Source organism: Dermacentor albipictus, unplaced genomic scaffold (assembly GCF_038994185.2).
Source record: "Dermacentor albipictus isolate Rhodes 1998 colony unplaced genomic scaffold, USDA_Dalb.pri_finalv2 scaffold_120, whole genome shotgun sequence".
Taxonomy (NCBI): domain Eukaryota; kingdom Metazoa; phylum Arthropoda; class Arachnida; order Ixodida; family Ixodidae; genus Dermacentor; species Dermacentor albipictus.
The window spans coordinates 1-22,165 of NW_027225674.1; the positions used below are offsets into that span (position 1 = coordinate 1).

Below are 22,165 nucleotides of genomic sequence, written 5' to 3' on the forward strand. Positions count from 1 at the left end.
TCGTACTAGATGGTAGAATACGTCTCCAGGCATTGCCCCAGGTTGCCTTCACGTCATTACTCGTTTTTTTCTGATCGTTTGTTTTACAGCGTTTCAATTGACGTGTTTGAGCGCCTACTAATCGTTCCACGTGCACCATTGCACTGATGCACCTTACGGGATTTCCGATTTATGTGTGCGCCTACTTGTTAATTCATGTAACTTTGAGTTGAGCCGAGGCCGTACACGCAGGTGGGCTGGACTCGCGCATGACACGCGTCCGCTTCGTCTGCCGTGCCTTCGGTGCGCGACTTGCCATATAATAGCGCTTCCAAACTCCGTCCAGAGGTGACTCCGTCTAACATCAAATTTGCCAACATTGAAGAAATATCTCGCTGTCTGTGATCAGTCATGACCGGCATCAGGAAGGACGAAGTTTTACTTGTCGGGTCTAGTGCTGCCGTCGCTGAACAAATCAAAACCGGTATGTGGCTGAGTCTTCTCCCCTGCGTGTTTTTGCTGCTAAGCAGATGACGAGGGAATACCCTCAGCTGTGGGATCATCAAGTACCAGCGCGTAAAAAAAAGAAAAGAAGAATGGACGGAAGTAGAAGTGATATACAGCGCTGTGTAAAGTCTCTTCTACATTCATCCCTTATTCTTTATGCGTTGGTGTTTGGCAATCAGGAATAACGAACTATCTCGAATTTCAGCTTTAGTACAGATGTGGGAACAAAAAAAGGGGGGGGGGAGGGTGTTGACGTCGGGAACTTATAGGGGTTCGTCTTCATTTAACCGCTGTTGTGTAACACACAAGTGATTTGTTCAGTTATTTGCCCTTCCCCGTAACGTCAACCCCGTTTATTGCTATAGCAATTACATGAACACCTAAAGCAAATTTTCGCAAATATTTAAAAATTCAGTATGTGCGCGGTGGACTGACCTCCAAGCCAGAGAGCAGACTAGGTAATGTTGCGCACTTTTTATAACCAGATGGTGCGAGAGAGCGGGAGCACAGGCAGCCCAAAAAAGCGCAGTTGCCGCAGGAGGAAGTAGCCGCAAAATGGGAAATATACCTGGAGAAAAAAATACATGGTTCAAATACTGGTGCAAGCAAAGATAAAAGGTGAAAGTGAACGTTGGTTGTCAGAAATGCGTGAGAAAAAGCGTGAGAAGGCCACACCAAGAATATTTTGGAACCACATAGAATTATTTGGCAGGAAGCCTGGAACAAACAAACTGGAAGGGGACATGGCATTACATTACATCCTAAAAATAACAGCCGAATCTTTCCAAGGCAATGACAAGGTTGTAGTTGAGGAAAAAAGGGGCGTCAAAGAGAACCAGATTGAAAAGGAGCTGGTGCTGACAAATTTCAACTGGAAGAAAGCTGAAGAGAAAATTCCAAAGCGCACAGCCACAGGTCTAGACGAGTTTCCCAGAACCAAAAAGTAAGGAAGCTCTGTTGAAAGCAGTAGAAGAAAGTCTAAAAGTAGGCGAATACCAGACATTTGGCAACAAAGTAGAATGAATTTAATTTATAAAGGTAAGGGGGAGAAATATAGAATTCACTCCTATAGTCTGTTGACCATTACATCGGTAATATACAGGTTACCAATGCAGGCTGCCAGCATGGGCAGCGAATAATGGCATTTTGGGAGAACTTCAGTATGGCTTCAGAATAGGTAGGCATTTAGATGATCACTTATGTGTCCTTACTCAGTGTATTAAAATATGAAGAGCAGAAAGAAGACCGTTATATGTAGCCTTTTTATACATTGCAGGAGCGTATGACAACGTAGACCGTAGCACTTTGTGGGATATTGTAGAAGGGGAAGGCTTAGGCGACAATTGTCTACAGCTTTTGAGATAGATTTACCTAGAAAAGACCGTTTGCGTTGAATGGGAAGAGAAGAAGAGCGAGGAGAAAGTTGATATCAACAAAGGACTGAGGCAGGGGTGCCCTTTATCCCCACTGCTGTTTATGATGTACGTGGTGTGGATGGAAAGGGCACTAGAATAAAGTGATATCGAGTTTAATCTCCTATCCAAACAGGCAGGTACAGTAGTAGAGCAGCAGCTTCCAGGTTCATTTTATGCGGGTGACATTGTGTTGCCTGCTAACAAGCAAAGAGATATGCAATATTTGGCTAATATTGCAGACAGGAATGTGAAAATATAGGATGAAAATATGGTGTTAAAAAAATCAGGTTATATGGTTTTCAATGAAAACAGTGAATAGACAGTTTCAATACAGGCAAGGAAATGCCTTGGTGTATGGATAAACGAAGGCAATTGATTGAATGCAGGTAAAAACAATAATAGCAAAGGGGAAGAGAAATGCAACCATGATGTAACACAGAGTGCCATGGGGATACAATAGGTAAGAGGTGTTTCGGGGTACGTGGAAAGGTGTAATAGTTCAAGGACTTAAATTCAGAAATGCATTATTCAAAAGACTAGCGCAAAATAGCAGGGACACAGACAGAGAAGACAACAGGATGAGCGCTAATGTCTTCTCTGTCTGTGTCCCTGCTATTTCGCGCTAGTCTTTTGAATAACGATGACACACTAGCCCAACTTTCTGCCTTGATCGCTCAGAAATGCAGTTGTTTGCTTGAAGTCGCGGGGTACAATCGGGACTCTATAGCAACCAAAAATTAATGGGACGCCGCACATTGGGCGCTCACTGGAAGACTACAAGTGAAGCTGGGCAGGGTGATATGGGCTGGACAAATTTGAAGAGAGGGAAGCTCACAGTAAAATTGAGTATGAAGAACGGCTGAGGAATATGGAAGAAAGTAAATGGGCTGGAAGAGTGTTCAGGTATCTATCTGTACAGGAATAACATTGATTCAGAGTGGAGCAAAAGAACTAGCAAGCTTACCAGAAAGTGTGTGACATCAAATGCAAAGTCAGAGAGGCTGAGGTAATTCCATGGGTGGCACCAATGGAAAAGAAACCTGCTATGAGTAACTAGGTAAGAGGAAAAAACAAAATAAGGAAAGAAACAAGTTATGATAACTCAAAGGGAAGCTCATTACTTTTCAAAGCGAGATCAGGACGCCTTAGAAATCGCACTTATAAAGCGAGATATAAGAAGGAAGAAGAAGAATCTGCTTGGTGCAGTAAAGCTAGGGAAACGATGGAGCATGTTTTATTAGAATGTGAAGATGGTCCATCTTCACATTCAATGGTCGATTTAGTAATTACTAGCCTCCTTGAAGCCCTTGGGTTCGGCTAGAGCAGGGGGAAAGTAAACATTTCCGCAATAGAGATTAGTAAGAGGCAATTGGAAGATTGGTAGAAGAAAAGTAGGGAAACGACAAACAATGGAGGCATAAAAAAATAAAGTTCACCATAGGGGTTCAGAAACTTTGGTTATGGGATTCATCGTGTGTTTTTTTTTCCCCGTTTTTTTTTCTTTTTTAACATAGGTAGGACCATAGGCAGTATAACAGCAAGAGCTTGGCGCACAACCCACCATCCCATTCCAAAGGGGACGCTCATAACATCCATCCATCAATCCATTTTTAGGGGCCGTCCGTCAGGGTCCCGCCAGCTTGACCTATGTGCAGTAGGAAAGCACACCAAGTATAATAAGTAATATAACGCATTCCGAGGCTTATTTTCCTGCATTTTTTTTCTTTTTCGAGGGCCTGGCATGGATTCTTTAAGCAAAGAAAAACATTGAAGGAAATGTCAGGCAGATGCCTCACTCAGCAGATAGTATGTTAAATTACCCCTTGATGTAATAAACACAATCGTGAAATGAAGCTAGAAACACAAGTTCGAAACAGCCAAATGACTAATTAGACCTTTGTGAAATGACAGTGCTGGGGATTTGCAAAAAGACAGATTCTTAGAAATATCAGTGTAACATGCAGATGCCAAACCTTCACCATCTCTGGCTTGATATTGTGCTGATGCTAGACAAAGTAAAGAGTGCTTTGTACAATTGTGCTTGCAAAGATGTTCTTTCCTTTAATTTAGTTTTTTTAGGAATCGTAACAGCCATATCGAAGGCACTTTTTTGTATTTAATAGTGGCTTCTGCAGATTAAATACCTCAAAGGACCGTCGTCAGCATTTATTGATTTTGTGTATTGTGCGCATAGTATATATCCCATACTGTTGCAAAGATTTGAACACCTGCATGCTGGGAAACCCACATTTGCTGTTATAGGAGGAATAGGTTCAAGTGTCTTCTTTAGCCATGAACAAATAAGTGCCCGTCATCAACCAAGTTTTGAATTTTCATTTTCTCTAGCTACCTTCACATACAAGCATTTTTAATCATGCATGGTTACTTGCGCAGTTTCTAGGAGAGGAGGGTGAGCCTGTCGTTACGAAGTACACACAATGGGCGTTCAGGCATGTCCCTTGTCCATGCCAAAGAGTGTATTCACGACAACGGAAGTAGTAAAGGAATAGTGTTCGAATTGAACTTCTGTGATTTGATGGGACAACCTCTATCCACTAAATCGCGTGATTTTTTTCGGTGTACCTATGAGAGTAAAGGCATTTACTGAACAAATATAACATGAGTGTTTGCAGATGCACCCTGCGTGCAGACACTACAGAGAGCACTGTAGAACACGTAGAAAAAAATTTTGTTGACATAGTAATGCATAAGAATATACTTGAGAAGTGTTGAAATTCGGCCTTGTTGGTACGACATACTGTAAGTGAAGGGCAAAAGAAACAGGGATAGATGGAGTACATCAGTGCGTGGGTTGCACCCTCCATCCATCCCTATTTTTTGCAGTTCACTTGCAATAGGAAAATACCTTTATGCATTGTACCAGTACTATTGTGCTGTGCTGTCAATTCATTGCACCTGACTTCGTGCTAGAAGTGTCATTTGCAGACCTAGTCTGTCAGCTGAAGGGATCAATCCTCCCTTGGGATTACATGCACTTATTTATTTATTTATTTGATACATACTGCCGGCCTGAGTGTCAGGCCTTGGGCAGGAGTGGGTATACATGAAACAATACACTGTTCAGATGATCATCGTCTTTAGGGCAAAAAACAAGAATTTTTCTTTGCATGACATATAACCCATATTACAATGAGGGGCAATGCATTTTTTCCCCATTACGTGCCAAAACACTCTACACATTGCTGAGAATGCACGCACAACACGACCATGTGCTCTCATTTTCCCTTTAACTCAATGTAAAAGACGGGCCCCCGTAGCCCCCCGAACTACTCGCACTATCTATTCGCCGAACACCACACACCTCTGTCATATTCTTCCACCCTGGGTATGTGTATGCTATATGCTTATCCATGCCGTACATGTGGGTTATACTGCTACCATATGCAGTAATTAAATTTGCTCATACCAGGTCTTACGTTCATGACTAAATTATTCTTCAGAATTTTAAGCATGGCAGCCTGCAAACAAATATGATAAAACATAATATTAATGGCATGTGCTGTGAATGTTAAGCCTTCTCAGACTAATGTAATATTAAAAATACAAAACGATATTGGTGCTCAAACCTGAAAGTGATGTAATTTTACTGGCATGGCTCTTCACAGGCAGCGTAGTGGCACCAGTGCGATGTCATTACAGGCCCTACACAACATGTTAAACCTTTTAAGGGAGCCAGAAAGTTTGCTGCACCCACGTATAGTTGGAAAACCATTCAAGAAGTTCAAGGACAACGCTATACTTTGCTATAGCAGTCAGTGCTTCGTCCTTCGGGTGAAACTGCAAATTTTTTCTAGCATGGTGTGAGATGTCTGGATACATGGTGTGTGTAATCCTTCTGCATATGCAGGAACGCAGCAGGCACTCAAGTATGCGTCTCTGGTGACATTGACAGTTCAAAATGCTGCTCTTAACCTAACCATGCGGATGGCTCGCACACAGAAGGACCTTTTCATAGCCAGTACGGCTGTTATAATGGCTGAAGTGATAAAGCTTGCAACATGCCTCATCATGGTACGCGTGGACGAAGGCAGTTTCCAGAAGTGGCGTTCTTCTATTCACCGCATTGTAGTGTTGCAGCCCGTGGATACACTCAAGGCAAGTGCACATACATGTGAGGTTGTATTGCATGAATAAGTTGTTTAGGAGCAGTTAATTGTGTTGTAATGTGCATAAAAAAAATGAAATGCAGCTATTTCGTTGTGGGCAAGGTAAGGAAGATCTTTTTCTGGGATTGTGAACTTTGTGAACAAGCTACAACTTTTTTTTTTGAGTACAGAATTAGAATTGAGGAATAGATCTAATTCTAGTACCTTTAGCTAACACCTTACAGCCTTTTCAGGAGCTCTCAGAACAGCCTGACAGTGCATTCAAATAGTAATGACCACACAAGCAGCTAGACACTTTACTTATTGGTTCCAAGGAAAAAACAAGAAAATGAGACAAACATATTTTTTCTCTCAGCACATTAGGCATGTGGAATAATTTTGCCTGAGGCTGTTGTTTTACCATCTGACAACCTCTTTGCCTCAAGACTCAGCTGTCGGAACATGCTCATCATGAAACAGTTTGTCAGCAGCCTGTTATGTTTTTAGCATAACTGCGAGTCGGCCTAGTTGGAACAGATTCATCTTAAAACTCTTTGTGCGCAAACAACATTCCAGGCTTGTGAAGAATGGGATAGTCATTTCGTGTTTCTGGTCAGCGTTGTTGAAGTCATGTCACCACACTGTAGAGATTGCATTTTTTGAGCAAGTTGATAGGTTGACAAAGGCTGGGTACCCGCTCGCTGTGATGCTGGCGTCGTGCGCTAGACTAATGAAAGAACTTGAAAAGGATAAAGGACAATGCACAAAGAATCAAAGGCAGAAGGATATAGCTTCCAAGGTTTCAGTAATTCTGTATGTGCACGGCCTTTCACACAGACTTAAAAAGGTGGCTGGTAGTTATGAAGTAAAAGTGGTATTTTCGGCAAAAAACAAAATAGGTAGTGTGTGTTCCAAGGTTAAAAAGAAGTTCGAAAGTAAGGATGATGTAAAGAAAGAATGTAGTGTTAAAACATCCGCGCAAGAACCAATTTGTTGATTGCACGAAGAACGTTGTTTACCAGATTCCTATGACGTGTGGTCATGTGTACGTAGAGTAGACTGGGAGATGTATTAACACGAGGTTAAAGGAGCACTTGTCTAGTCTGAAAGGTCGCCCTAGTACGCATTTGGCAATGCATTGCCAAGAACATGATTGCTCCCCTTGTCTTACTAGGACAGATATTTTGTACAGGCATAGGAATCAAACCGCTAGGGAAATCGTGGAAGCACACCGGATTGAAAAACAAAATGAAAAATGCATCAGCCATCCTTCTGTTTCATTGTTAGATAAAGAAAATTCGCTTCTATCATCACATCTTTAACGCATTTTGTTGTAAGTGGTTGTTTTATGCACCTTGCTGTTTTTAGTTTGACCGGGTGGCTTTTGTCCATGTCTTTTTATCACAAGTGTTATATGTAATATTGACGTGCTCTTTTGACTTGATCACGCAGATCTGCGGGTATCATATGCAGTATAGGCTTGCTCTGTTGACTAGATCGTGCAGATCTGTGGGTATTTAAGCAGGTAGTTCTTCAAAAATGAAACCAGTTCTTAGAAAGCGCTCGTCCTTGTGTTGCCCCTATTCTTCGTCCCTGTTTGTTTGCACACAAAAAGTTTTAAGATGAATCTGTTATGTTTTGCTTTATGCAGATTTTGTATTTTGCTATGCAGTTACAAGTGTATTTTGTTTCGCTGTGAATGAATTGCTAATGTGCTCCTGTTGTAATAATGCCCTCTGTGTAAATGTAGTCGAGTAAATAAGTCAAATGCTACTTTGTACCTTTGTTCTGTATTTATTTATTTATTTATTTATTTATTTATTTCGCATGCTTTCAAGACTGAAGGGCATTAAAGATAGAAGTAGAGTAAAAAAATGTAAGGATACTAACAAAAATATTGTCACGTACAAGTTTGTGCCGCTGTGGATGAAAGGACATTGTGAGGTGAAGAGGAAGTTGAAGTGTCTCGACGAGCGGTAGATGGTGGTACCCTGACTACTGAGCTACAACTTCGTTGCTGTATATATTGTAAATACATATATTTTATTCCCCCGTAACAATATTAAGAAAAGGCATCTTGTACAGCAATGTTGAAGTTAGAGTCGGTGATGAATGCGACTGATGCGGCAGAGCAATTGCAGTCCTTGCTTGCCCTAGGGATGAGTGAGTCACTGAAACAGTTTGTGTGGCACATTGGCACCCTGACTGTGGTCAGTGTGGGATGAAATATAAGACTGAGGGGCAGAAAGGGTTTCCTTTAAGAGCGGGGTTTAAGTGTAAAAACTTTGGGAAAGAGGCAGAAACAGGAATGGCATGACGAAAGATCATGTAAATTAAGAGTTTGTTTCATTGATAAGATACTTGCTTAACAAGAATAATTAGACAAGGTGAAGTGTGCACCACGCTTTTGAATACTTTCTACTGCAGTCACTAGTGAAGGCTGAGCCGGATCCCAAATGGTTAAAGCATACTGCAATTTGGAATGAACTAAAGTTTTGTAAAGAGTTAACTTCAGGGAGGAAGAGGCAGAGCTAAAATTATGGCGTAAGTACCTATGCGTGCGGTTAGCGTTATTAGTAACATAGTCCACATGTGAATGCAAAGAAAGGTTATTTGATATGTGAAGGCCCATATACTTGCGAGAGGTAACTGACGTCACTGGGGCACCATTAATAAAGTATGTATGCATGGCAGTGTTAACGAGATATTTGCATGGCCTTACATTTACTAGCATTCAGTAACCACTTAGAACACCACTCAGCTACACAGTTAAGGTTGTCCTGCAGTTCTTTGGAATCGAATGGATTAGTAATTGCACAGTAGAGAACAAAGTGATTTGTGAATAGTTTCATGAGAGAAGAAAAAGTTGAAATGTTGTTAATGTAGATTAAAAAGAGAAGTGGACCCAGAATGGAGCCTTGAGATAGACCTGCTGATACATCAGAAAACCAAGAATTACGGTTGTTATCATTAGCAAACTGCGCCCGATCAAAAAATTCAGTTCAGTCAACTTAAGCAGAAGGGAATTGTGAGTCACAGAGTTGAAGGCTTTGGCAAAATCAATAAATATGCAGTCGATGTCGATACTTAGATCATAAATTTCAAAAAGATTGTTAATAAACGATAAGAGCTGTATTTCACATGAGAAGTACTTACGGAAACCATGTTGACAGAAGTTAAAAAAGGAGTTATATTCTAAAAAAGTCAGCCAAATGCAAATATGTTTACAGAATTTTACAGAGAATTTTACATTAAATGCTTGTTAGTGAGATATGCCTGTAATTGCTGGGTAAGTGTGTGTTGCCTGATTTGTGAACTGGAAGTACCTTTCCCACACACCAGCTATATGGAAGAACAGAATGCTGCAATGACTGTGTGAAAATATGCAAGAAAATAACAACAGAAAATACATCAGTACATTTCAAGATTTTTGAATTGAGGTAGCCTGGGCAGGCACAGGAAGATGTTTTTCGATTGTTAATTAGGCAGCTAACACCAACCCAGTCAATAGTAGTTGGATTCATAGTAAGAAAACCTTAATTTGGTACAAGTGGTAATCTATGTGGCATCACAGTAACATATGAAGAAAATACATCATTAAATACATTGCAGCACTTTTCAAGAGAAGCAGGTTCATCGTTGGGGCAAGTTAAATGGGTGATATTACTTGGAGTACAATTAACTATAATCCAGTATTTTCAAGGCTTGGTTTGCAATAGGGATGGAAGTGTAACAATGTAACAATGTGCTGTTTCACACTAGTGGCAGCTGCGTTGTAGTCATTTTCAGCATGGTAGTAAGCAGACCAAGCGATGTCACTGCGTGAAGCTTTTTTTGCAATGAAGCAACTGGTTTTTTGTGTTATGAAGTCGCTTCAAAAAGGGGTTCAACTAACGGTATCGTGGTTTGCAAATCAAAGTCCTTTGCGACACGATATGTTCGTTTCGTGGCAACATTTTATTTTTGACGATACACCAATTTTTTTCAATACAGCTCCGATCACAATTAGAAATGTACGAAGCTGCTAAAATTTCCATTTCAGTGGTAATTGAAGCCAAATCAGCTTTGCTGTAATTGTGAATCACTTTACTGTTTTCTTTTTGTCTTGATGTGAAAAGTGAGTGCATGGTGATCATTTAAGCCTTTTAAGTAAAGAATTAAGGAAACTACATCAGCATTTGTGATGAGAATCAGGTCTAGTATATTAGATGAAGAGGCAGATACGCGCGTAGATTTAGCTACAAGCTGGGTGAAGTGGAAGTCCAGACAAGTGTTTATAAACTGGGTACTTTGAGAAGACTGGGACATTACTTTGTCATTGTGCCAAATGATATTGGGCAAGTTAGTCACCAAGAAGGAAAATTGGCGAGTTATGGTATCTGACAACAATTTTGTTTAATGCGGTGTGAAACAATTGCTGTGACATAGTTACTAGAGCAAATAAGGCTAACAGAAAAAGGGTGGTACAAGGACAGAGCACTAGACTTCAGCTGACAAGTTTTATTCAGATAATCATGCAAAGGGACTACCGTATGCTCAGAACCATGCGCAGACAAATGCACAAACGAAAGTGCCACAAGGAGAAAAACAAATGTGTAACGAAGCCGATAAGCACCCACAACGAGCGAATACAAACCATTGGCAAAGTTCTTCTCAAGATACAACACTTCTTTATCAATGAGTGCCAGAGGTGGTGTGCTTACGCATTCATCAGCAGTGTTTAAAATGCAGAACGCTTCAAAAATTTTCCTATCTAACTGCCTGGCAAATCATCAGAGTACAACATATAATGGTTTCCAGCAAGTACGGACACGAGCACAAGTAGAAACGGACAGGACAACTCTAGAAACGGACAGGACAACCAGCGTGGTCCTCTCCATTTCTACTTACTTGGGCTCCCGTCCGTACTTGCTGGAAACCGTTATATGTTCACCATGCACCAACTGGCCCAGCAAACTACTCTACTAATCTGAGTACAAGTGTATTATGAAAATGTGGGGAGCAATTACTTTTTTGGCAGTGGTCAGCCAAGTGGCCAGTGCCTGCTAAAGCACTTACAACAGTTCTCGTTAACCTTGTTCACGCTAGTAAACATGCCACAGCAATAGCATCAGCACTAACTAGCCCAACTCTCTTTGTTCATTGCGTTGTGAAGGTCATCGCAAAATGATGTCGAAGTAGTTGGAGGCCGATAGCATATGCAAAAAATGACATCTCTGTTGTCGAACACAAGCGCACAAACAAATTCTGGTGGAGTTTCCATGGGAACAGAGCTTGAAATGAGCATTTCAGTAACTGCAATCAAGCACTTCGCCTGATCGCTCACCACGATCGCAGTGAAAAAATGAATACCGTTTTCCACAATAAAAAATTTCTCTAGTCTTTATCTTAGCAGAGAGCCACTTTTTGGTAAGACATACAATGTCAGCAGCGCATAAATAAATTAGTGAAGACGTTGCAGTACATTTATATAGTAGGCTTCACAGTTAGTGAGAAAAACTTGATATGTTGTTATTCCTTTGCACATCAGCTAGTTATGTCGAACTGTTTCCTTCAATAGCTTGACATGACCGAACCGAAGAGCATGCTTCACATGGCATGTCAACTTCACAAATATTTCTTGTTCACAAATAGCTTGTTTAGCCGTAGTGAATATGGTTGGTGTGTTGCCTTAGTAAAATCTAGTAGCTTTTCCCTAGACTGGCATGTTGTTCTGCATAAATGTTCACCCGCAGACACTCCGGCGAATTTCAGGTTGGATTTCAGTGCCAGAATTTTGTCCTTTAGTTTAAAGCAGGAGATTTCAATTATAATTAGATGAGTCTATCAAGACTGTAAGAGCCAAGTCTGTGGGCTCTACATTCCATATTCTCGGGGACTTCAAACTTAAGATGAAGGGATGAAAGGTTACGTGCCAATTTTTCGGACAGCGCCCACGTTTCTGACGGATTGTCAGAGGTACCACAAAATATTAAGTTATCCCGATCGGAGCGGTCTTTTAGATCAAGACGTGTCAGGAGAGAGGCATTTTCAATTTTTAACACCCTGAGCTACAACTACAGGTACGTCAGCTGCTGACGGGTTATGCTCAAGTCATTCAAAAATCGATTAAACTGTCATTAGACACCAGACACTTGATTAGTTAACTCCACCTGCTTTTCTTTTAAATCTGTGATTTTCAAGTGTTCCAAGTACAAGTAGTAGCAACAATAAGTGGCAGTAACTGCTGTTTGTAGAGCTTTCAAGGTGATGTAAGGCCTTTTTAACCACCACAGTGGCAATTGCATTCTATTGGGGAAAGACTTCAGTGAGCAATGCAAAACTGCTCATGTACTAGATTTGGGTTAAAAATGCCAATAGGCGTATCTCACAGTTTAAGTCTTGCTCTGAAACACTAGACCCAATCAACCAACGAATCATGCTTTGATAAACAGGTGTTAAAATTTGTTGCCTATATTTTACTTGAAAAATAAATTTTACATGTTCACAAAGTCTTTACCTCAGCTGCAGTGACATCCAGTTGTAGATGCTCCGCTCACAGACAACAGCATCCTGTTGTCTTTCTAAAGCTACTGCCAGTGTGACTTCTCCTGTCTGTTCAACTTAGGTGGCTGTGCCATCTTTGGTGTACAACATCCAGAACAACCTGCTCTATGTTGGTGCCACCCATTTGGATGCAGCCACATGTCAGGTGAGACATTCTGCATAACACTTAGTATATGACTACATGGAACCACGTGACCATTGCAGAGCAAGCCTTGGATATTGAAAATACCATAATTACAGTGGAGATGTTCTTCATCGCCATGCATTGCAATCTCAATGGTTGTGATACCTTTATGCAGACCTTCTATATAGGAGTGTATAGTTGAAAAGTGAGAATACTTTTAGAGCGCAGTTCTTAGGTACCCCTTCTTGCAGATAGCGTCAGTGTCAGTGAAACCGAGTGAATGAGCACAGCGAAATATGAAACAGAATGCGGAGAGCAGCTGGGGGATGAAAGATGCGAGGAGGGTGCAGCGCAACCAGGAGGCGAAAAGCAGAGGAGGGTATGACGAAAAGGGTGAGGTGGAACGCGGAGTGCTGGCATGACTAGGCATGTGGCTAGTGTGGAAATAAAGCGCTGACGTGGGCTTCAGGCCCACTGCACATGTGCTACAGTCGAACCCAACTGTATAAAACCCATTTACATCGCATTATTCTGTATATCGAACAATTTCTGAACATGGAATAGTGACAATGAGTATATATAGCAAAAATTATGCTTACATCAAACAAATATAGTAGCGACTCCCGATATATCGAACGACAAACGGCACAAAAGTGCCCCCACAAGTTGGCTTTCCCTCATGGCAGCGCGGTTCCATTCAACCACTCTCCCTAGCATGGCCACACTGCGTCAGGCGAGCCGTCGACACTCCCCCACAAAAAAATTATCCTGACCCGCCCGCAGCGCTTGCTCAGACAGCCAATCAGAGGCTCTTGTGCCATCGTCGTGCAAGATGGCACAAGTGGGAATTGTCACGCTGCTTTTCTGGTTCATTGTGTTTGTGCCTTGTGGGCCTTCTCCCACAGTGTTACCATGATGAAGGGGCAGAATTTGCTTTTCGCCGTGAAGCTTGACATCATAAATTGGGTCGACCATGGTGAAAAGTCGGATCACCCCATTGGGTGCGAGATTCCAAGGAGCACTTTCAGCACGATCTTGAAGAATAAGGGGGAGATTAGGGCTAAACAGACAAACTCGCAACCCGGTGCCCATGGCACCCAACGCGTATGCACGGCCGTGTACGAGTGGTTCATATGAAATTGCTTCAGACGTGCCGGCTTCCGCATGCCCGGTGATGACTAAATTCTGACGAGTGTGAGTGTGATGAAGGTGTTGTCAGTGTTGCCGAAGCTTGTAGCGAGCTGTCAGAATTTCTGGAAGCCGTTGGCGAATCAATGGTGGACGAGTTTGTGAGTGCAGATGATGGTGTTGCGACCAGGAGATCCCAAAAACGAAGACTACATTGCCGACTTCGTACCGAGCACAAGTGAAAGTGGGCACAGTGAGGAAAGCAATGATGGTCCTTTGCCCACATCCTCCGAGGTGATTGGTGCACTCGCACTAGTACAGTGCTTTAAGCACGAATGTGGAAGGTTATGGCCTCAGCTGCTTCGACTCTTTAGACAATGTGGAGAAGTGCGTGCGTCGCAGGCACCAAAATTGCTCAAGCAGAAGTAAATACAGGACTATTTCATGCAAAACTAAGCTAGTTTCACCAACAAAATGATTCCATAAATAATAGATGCAATTATGATGTCCAATTCTTTAGCAGGCATATATCAAATTATATTCTATATCAAACTGATAGGCGTTTTTTTGCAAGCTGGATATAGCCGGGTTCGATTGTATTCGCCTGCGGAATTCGCAGCCACTAGGGAATGCACTCCGCACGAGCCACACGTTCACGCTTACTTTCAGAACAGTGAGCGACGCAAATGGTGAAAATGCTTCGTCTGTCAGTGCTGCTCAATGAGCTGCCCGAACAGATGCTCAGCAGCGGTTTTGAGAGCACCTTGTACTTGGGAAACAAATTGTTTGCCATAATATTTCGCGAATTCAAAACACCTAAACAGCTGCCCTTCAAATTTGCATTGTGGAATATCGTAGTCAGAAATTTTTTGGGGAACAACAACATTCCGCTCAATCCACTGCAAGCTTCTTTATCAGAGGTGACGGCCGAGGTGGATTTTCACCATCTGATACAAAATATGAGCGCCAGATCACATTGCGATGTAATATAGTAAGATGAAAGGCATAAGTTAGTTTATCAGACAACTGTTCAACCAATTTGATGCAAATTTGTTGTGTTTGAATAAAGTGACTAGAATGTTAGAAAAGAATGTTTAATCATCATCATCATCATCAGCCTATTTTATTTCCACTGCAGGACGAAGGCCTCTCCCTAAGATCTCCAATTACCCCTGTCCTGCGCTAACCAATTCCAACTAGTGCCTGCAAATTTCTTAATTTCATCACTTTACCTAGTCTTGTGCCGTCCTCAACTGCGCTTCCCTTCTCTTGGCAACCATCCTGTAACCCTATTGGTCCAACGGTTATCTAACCTACGCATTACATGATCTGCCCAGCTCCATTTTTTTCAATGTCAATGTCAATGTCAATTAGAATGTCAATGTCTTAATGTCAATTAGAATATCAGCTATCCCTGTTTGCTCTCTGATCCACACCGCTCTCTTCCTGTCTCTTAATGTTACGCCTAACATCCTTCGTTCCATCGCTGTTTACGCAGTGCTTAACGTGTTTTCGGGCTGCTTTGTCAGTCTCCACATTTCTGCCTCATATGTCAGCACCGGTAGAATGCACGGATTGTGCATCTTTCTTTTTAATGATAATAGTAAGCTTCCAGTCAAGATATGACAATGTCTGTTGTATGCGCGCGAACACATTTTTCTTCTTCTGTAAATTTCCTTTTCATGATCAGGGTCCCCTGTGGGTAATTTAACTAGGTAAACATGCTCCTTCACTGACTCTAGAGGCTGACTGGCGATCCTGAACCCTTGTTCCCTTGCCCGACTGTTGATCATTATCTTTGTCTTCTGCACACTAATCTTCCACCCTGCTCTTACACTCTCTCTGTTAAGCTCCTCAATCATTTGATGTAACTTGTCTCCGGTGTTGCTGAACAGGACAATATCATCGGCAAATTGAAGGTTGCTGTCATATGTGCTGTTGATCCTCACTCCTAAGCTAGCCCATTTTAATAGCTTAAATACTTCTTCCAATCACGCAGTGAATAGCATTGGAGAGATTGTGTCTCCTTGTCTGACCCCTTATAGGTACCTTCCTACTTTTCTTGTGTAGAATTAAGGTAGCTGTGGAATCGGCAGATATTTACGTAAGCATCCTGTACTCCTTGATTACGTAATGCCTCTACAATTGCTGGTATCTCGACTGAATCAAATGCCTTTTCATAATCTATGGAAGCCATATATAGTGGCTGATTATACTCTGCGGATTTCTCGATTACCTGTTTGATGACATGGATGTCATCCATTGTAGTGTATCCCTTCCTGAAACCTGCCTGTTCCCTTGGTTGACTAAAGTCCAGTGTGGCCCTTATTTCATTGGAGATTATCTCGGTGAATATATTATATAGCATTGTAAATAAGCTAATGGGCCTATAATTTTTCAATTCTTTACTTCTCCCTTTTTGTACATTAGTATAATGTTGGCACTCTTCCAGTTCTCGGAACCCTTCAAGTCGATAGACAGTTCGTATAAAGGGTCACTAATTTTTCAAGCATTATGTCTCCTCAATCTTTGATTAAATTGACTGTTATATTCCGTCTTCCCCTGCCACTTTTTCCCGTTTCATGTCTTGCAAGGCCCTTCTAACTTCATTGCTAGCTATAGGAGGAGTTTCTGTATCCTGTTTATTCCTGTTTCGAATGGAGTTATCCTGAGTCATCTGGGTACTCTACAGGTCAGTATAGAATTCTTCCACTGCTTTTACTGTATCTCCGAGATTGGTGATGATATTACCCGGGATATCTTTCAGTGCATACATCTTTGTTTGTCCTGTGCCAAGTTTCCTTCTCAATGATTTCGGGCTGCATCCATTTTTTACGGCTTCTTCAGTCTTTCTCATGTTATAGTTCTGAATATCGCTTATTTTTGCCTTGATCAATTTTGAGAGTTCCGCGTATTCTATCTTATCTCTTGAGTTGGACACTTTCATTCCTTGTCATTTATTCATTAGGTCCTTTGTTGGGAGAGCTTACCTACTAGTTGCCTTGATGCCTTACCTCCCACTTCAATTGCTGCTTCTGAAGCCAGGCTAGTTATGGTTTCGCATGACATATGTGTTACACATGACACATTCATTACCTCTATGTCATCTTCATCTCTCTTAGCTGCATATTTGTTTGCAAGTACCATACTGAATTGGTTTGCTTTTACCCTTTCGGTGTCTAGGCTGGCCTGCTTCTTCTTCACTAGTTTACTCTTTCTCTCTTCAAATTGAGAAGAATCCCAGCCCTCACTAACCTATGATCACTGCACTTTACCCTACCTAACACTTATACATACTGCACTATGCCGGCATCAGCAAAAAGTATGAAATCTATTTCATTTGTTTCACCATTAGGCTTTTTCACATCCACTTCTTGTTCCTACGCTTTCGTGAAGGTGTTCATTATTCGTAGCTTATTAATTTCCGCGAATTCTACCAACAACTATCCTTGAGTGTTCCTCCACTCGCGGGCATGTTTCTGTGGCAGTGAAGAGAAAGCTGCGGGGGCGGAGCTTCTGCACATGTGTTACCGCGCCAAGTAGTCTGCCAGCATTTGACAGTATTTTTCGTTGGTCGGAACAGATGCTGAATAGATGCAGCTTCCACATGCGACAGTTTCACGTTTGCCCAGACGTGGAAGAAGAAATCCATGAAATAAGTATACTTCCACATTCAGTGGTGTGTTTTTTGTCCTATTGAAGTGCTGCTAATAAGGTGTTTGTTTTTTCTCCCTGAGCTTAAACTAATGTGGATAAAAACACTGGACTCTATTCAGAAGCGCTCTCTCTTGTGCGCACTTTGCCTCCTTAGTTTTTCCTTCATTGCCACAGAAAGTTGTCCGCAAGTATAGCATTGATGCCGTAGTTGCTAATTGCTTTTTCACCAGCCTCCTTTTTTCCCACTTTTGCATTGAAGGCGCCTATTGCTGCAGTATACTGAGTTCGTACTTTTCTCATCATTAATTCAACATCGTCATAAAACCGATCTATTTCGTCATCATCATGACTGGAGGTTGGAGCGTAGGCTTATACTACTTTTAATCTATACCTCTTAAGTTTTATTATGACTGCTGCTACCCTCTGATTAATGCTGCAGAATTCGTCAATATTTCCCAGTATGTCCTTATGGACATAGCAGGCACTGTACTTTAAAAAAAAAAATTATGGGGTTTTACGTGCCAAAACCACTTTCTGATTATGAGGCACGCCGTAGTGGAGGACTCCGGAAATTTCGACCACCTGGGGTTCTTTAACGTGCACCTAAATCTAAGTACACGGGTGTTTTCGCATTTCGCCTCCATCGAAATGCGGCCGCCGTGGCCGGGATTCGATCCCGCGACCTCGTGCTCAGCAGCCCAACACCATAGCCACTGAGCAACCACGGCGGGTGGCACTGTACTTTATACTGCTTCTTATCTGGAAGTTCCGTATAGCAGAGAATGTATTGTATTTGCTAATGTATTAATTTTCCATGTTCTATGCATACTCCTTTCATTATGCTGATGTTTATTTCTTTCCCGATTCCATACTAATATGTTACCGTATTTCCCCCTTACACTATGCCTTCTCGAAGGCCTGTAAGGTACATGTAAATAAATAAATAAATAAATAAATGTGGCCATTTGTCAGCACTGTATAAGCCTCACCAGTTCTAAGCTCACTAAGGCCAATGATATTTCAAACAATGCCAGATATATCCTCAAAGAGTCCTGATAGGCTAGCTTCACTCGAGAGAGTCCGAGTGTTAAACGTTGCCACTGTCAGTTTCCATTGGGGGCCTGTCCGGGTCCAGAAATTCCTAAAAAAAAAATTTACCACTCTATAAATTCACAACATTGGTTATCACTGTCGCGTAAAACAGCATGTGGAGCATTTATACAGAAAAGAGTAACGTGTTAGTATAATTCAGATAAAATTATTACTTCAACTGCACGATCGAGTACCATTCACAATAAAGCGGTACATTCCATTAATTGGACTCCGGTTAATTCGATTTTTTTGTTTATTCGATCCCGGCCAAAGGTCCCGGCCAGCGCCCATGCATTTGTATGGGCCCAAACTTTCGTTATTTCGATCATAAAATTGGTATTCTCTGGATAACTCGAACTTTGCTAGTAAGCACGCACGCGCCTGAACCTTATGGTGACCCCGATAGCGATCCCGTTAGTGGCAGCCTCTGTCATGGCGGAGCTTAGAGAACAGTGAATGCATTGAGCGCACATCATCTCTCGTCGAAAATGCATATATTCGGCCCTCCTTAAGAAGATTTTCAAGCGACAACCACAGCACAGTGTTTCATTACGGTCTTTACCCGATTCTAACGCGTGCCTGTTTTTTATAAACGAAAACTGATCCGAAAATTTCCTGCGTGGTGCAATCGGACGCAAAACCAAAACTGCGTTCGCAATGTTTGCGTGCTTTGCCGCATAACACAGATGTATTGCAGCGAAGCTAGCTGGATAAAGCGGTGTGGCGAAGCTAACTTAAGAAAACCGCCGCCATTGTGAAATTTTTCTTGCTAAAAAATAGGGTGTGCGTTATATTTATACCTTGTTTAGGAGCTTTAATGTCATTTCTACAATAGTTTAGTGCTTTGGACGCATAGAAAGCAGGCGGGTGTTTTTTTTCTTTGGGGGTTGGTGTGTGTTAGAATTGGGCAACTACTGCTGAATGATTCAGTGGGGTTTTAGCACTTTTTTCTGCATCTTCTTTAATTCTACCCGCCGGATAATTCGATCAATTTCGTCGGTTCCGTCAGGGTCGAGTTAACGGAACCCGACTGTATTTTGTAGAACAGTTCCTGAAACTTTCATGTGGCAGGACATGCCACCAATATTTGTGTAATTGCTTTTCTCCTTCAGTCTATTTATGCATAATCTCTCAACCAACAGTAAATCTGCTGAATGGCTGCACATGTATTACACAAGAATAATAAACAGTGCACATGTTGCTGAGCCTATTTTCCTTCAAACAGAAATGTAACTCAGCAGCACTTGGTGCCTTTCTCAAAATGCCTGCTATGCAAACGAACCGTGTTGTAACTGGGCAAGAAGGCAGCTGCTGCAAGCATCATGGTGGACAAGGTTTGATGCAATAATCCAGCATCTTGCTTGGTAATATATACAGAGCACTCATAGCACATTGTGTGTGACATAACAGCGCTAGTTGCTCTTCATTGTTACGATAAACCTGAATTTTACCAAGTCGGACTTGCAGTCTAATACTCTTGAATGTCGTAAGTGTTGCTGCCACATCTTATAAAGCAGATAACTTATTGCTTCATTAATTACTGCGACAGTAGCTAAGTTCTCAAAACAAGCAAAGTTTGCCTTGTCCATCCATTCTGTTACACTGACGAGAGCACACAATGATGATTCCTTTTTTTTATTGTCAGGCCACCTCATGATCATCCCCAGCTTTGCCATTTCCACTGCACAAGAAAAATAAAACTTCTCCACAGTCATCTCCACTGGGATTTGAGCCCATTACCATGAAACAGTGTGCTTGTGGGAGTCGAATGTGCCAACCACTGAGCTATCGCACAAAAACAGTGCTGGGCAGTTAGTGAAAGATCTTGCATTCGTCATAGACACTAAGGGCCTTGGCATCTGCGCAGGTTTTGGAGGCCAGAATGAGCGAAACTGCAGTGGACGAGGAATACATTATGTGTATCACCTAGAAATTGTCCTTGACAAGTTGGCGGTGTGTTTGTGTATAATTCTTCATTGTCATAGTCTGGAAAACAGTGTCGGCAGCACAAAGGATGCTTATGTGACAATGATGATAAGCCTCAAACTTGACACATGCTCACAATAGTGAATGTGCCGAGAATAAGTTTGTCCAGAATAAACAATGTGAATGCCAGCAGCGATGATGCCACATTCAGGGTGTCTACCAACAGGGAAAACCGGGAATTCTAAGGGATCTTGAATAGTCTGGAAATACTCGGGGAATTTCTGCTTATACCAGGGAAATATAGCTAATTTTATTGAATGGGAAGAAAAGTCGCGCTAATGCTGGGACACGCCACATATCCCATAGAGTCAATGTATAAGAATGTCTGAAATTTCAAATGCAAGAACCCTTCGCCGTCCGATTTTCCGGACTTTTTGCCGTGACCGCAGGTCCGAAACGGCATTAATCAAAGCCGCCACCGCCGCCATTTTTATTATCTCGCCGCCTCGAACCGACGCTCGCACGCAGATCCCCTGGCAGCCATAGCCACCACCGCAGCAACGCTAGGTCCAGCTGCTTTGACGTTCGCCGCTAAGCTTTCTGCTTTTCGGTGCCGTGTTTTTCATTAAATCGATTCGCCGCTGTCACCAATGGCACGGACTCCGCCTTTATAGTCCTCGCGGTTGGCTTCGAAGCTTGGAAAACACGACGTGTTGCAAAATGCCGGTTTCCGAAAGTTGACTTCGCCTTGATACAGAAATGTCATGCGGTGAAGCATACGCGAAGTATTGCGGTGAAGCTTAACAAGCGTGTGAAGGGGGCAATTCTCACGGGATACAGTATGTATTCCTTAATTATACATGCGTGCACATGCTGTATCCTGTCACAGTACGAGCACCGATATGCCTAATAGGTGCACTGGCTTGCCTTCAGAGCTTTTTCGGACGTGCCTGTGGTGATTTCAGCCCTTAAGGGTAGTAAAAGACATGCATTCATTTTTTCGGACTGCCCACTTCGGACGTTTTCCCGGTCCATAGGGTGTCCGAAAAATTGAATGTTGACTGTACAGCAGACCAAGAGGCTTCAAACGGTCTGTGGGGCGAACGCAGGGCAGAAGGAGGACGAGAACACAAATGACCGATGCATTGAGGAATGAATGGAAATGGAGGTGTGCTACCACTTCTTTTAAGGAGCATGAGTTCAAAAAGCAAAGTGTTGGCTGACACCGAGATGCAGGTGTCCCTCACCCAAACCAAAATAAACTCTTTAAAGCAGTACAACCCAACACTGAAGTGTTTTGTGCGGGCTGAGAGTATGTCAGTACAGTTAAGTTTGACTTTCCAGCTGCTGAGAGAGAATCTCAAATGTGACAAAGTTTGGGCCTCATACCAATGAGCTTGCTATCAGTTGATAAAAATAGCTCATATTCGAAAATATTTGCTTCTGTATGCATCTCTTCTTATTCGTATTTGAAAATGTTCGACTCGATTTGCAACAGGCTTTACCATTCTTTTCGAATATATTTTATTAGCTGTGCATTTTATGAACCCGTACCTTCTGCTTTCATTTTGAATAAAATAAACACTACTTCTTGTATTCAAACTGGATTAAGACGTTTTTAAATTTTTTTTAACATGCGTGTCAGCCTGTCTTGACATAAAACAAAGCTCAATAGCATCGCGAGC

At 42.0% G+C, this 22,165-nt stretch overlaps 1 protein-coding gene across 1 annotated transcript in view; it reads left to right on the forward strand.

Annotated features, from left to right (window-relative positions):
* The first annotated feature begins 47 nt into the window (after positions 1 to 47).
* Positions 48 to 22,165, forward strand: part of LOC139053418 (UDP-galactose translocator-like) — a 68,319-nt gene continuing 46,201 nt past the window's right edge. The window contains exons 1-3 of the mRNA XM_070530435.1: positions 48 to 463; positions 5,770 to 6,017; positions 12,615 to 12,698. Of these exons, the coding sequence (XP_070386536.1) occupies positions 391 to 463; positions 5,770 to 6,017; positions 12,615 to 12,698 (405 nt within the window). The 5' untranslated portion in view covers positions 48 to 390. The remainder of the gene's footprint in view (positions 464 to 5,769; positions 6,018 to 12,614; positions 12,699 to 22,165) is intronic.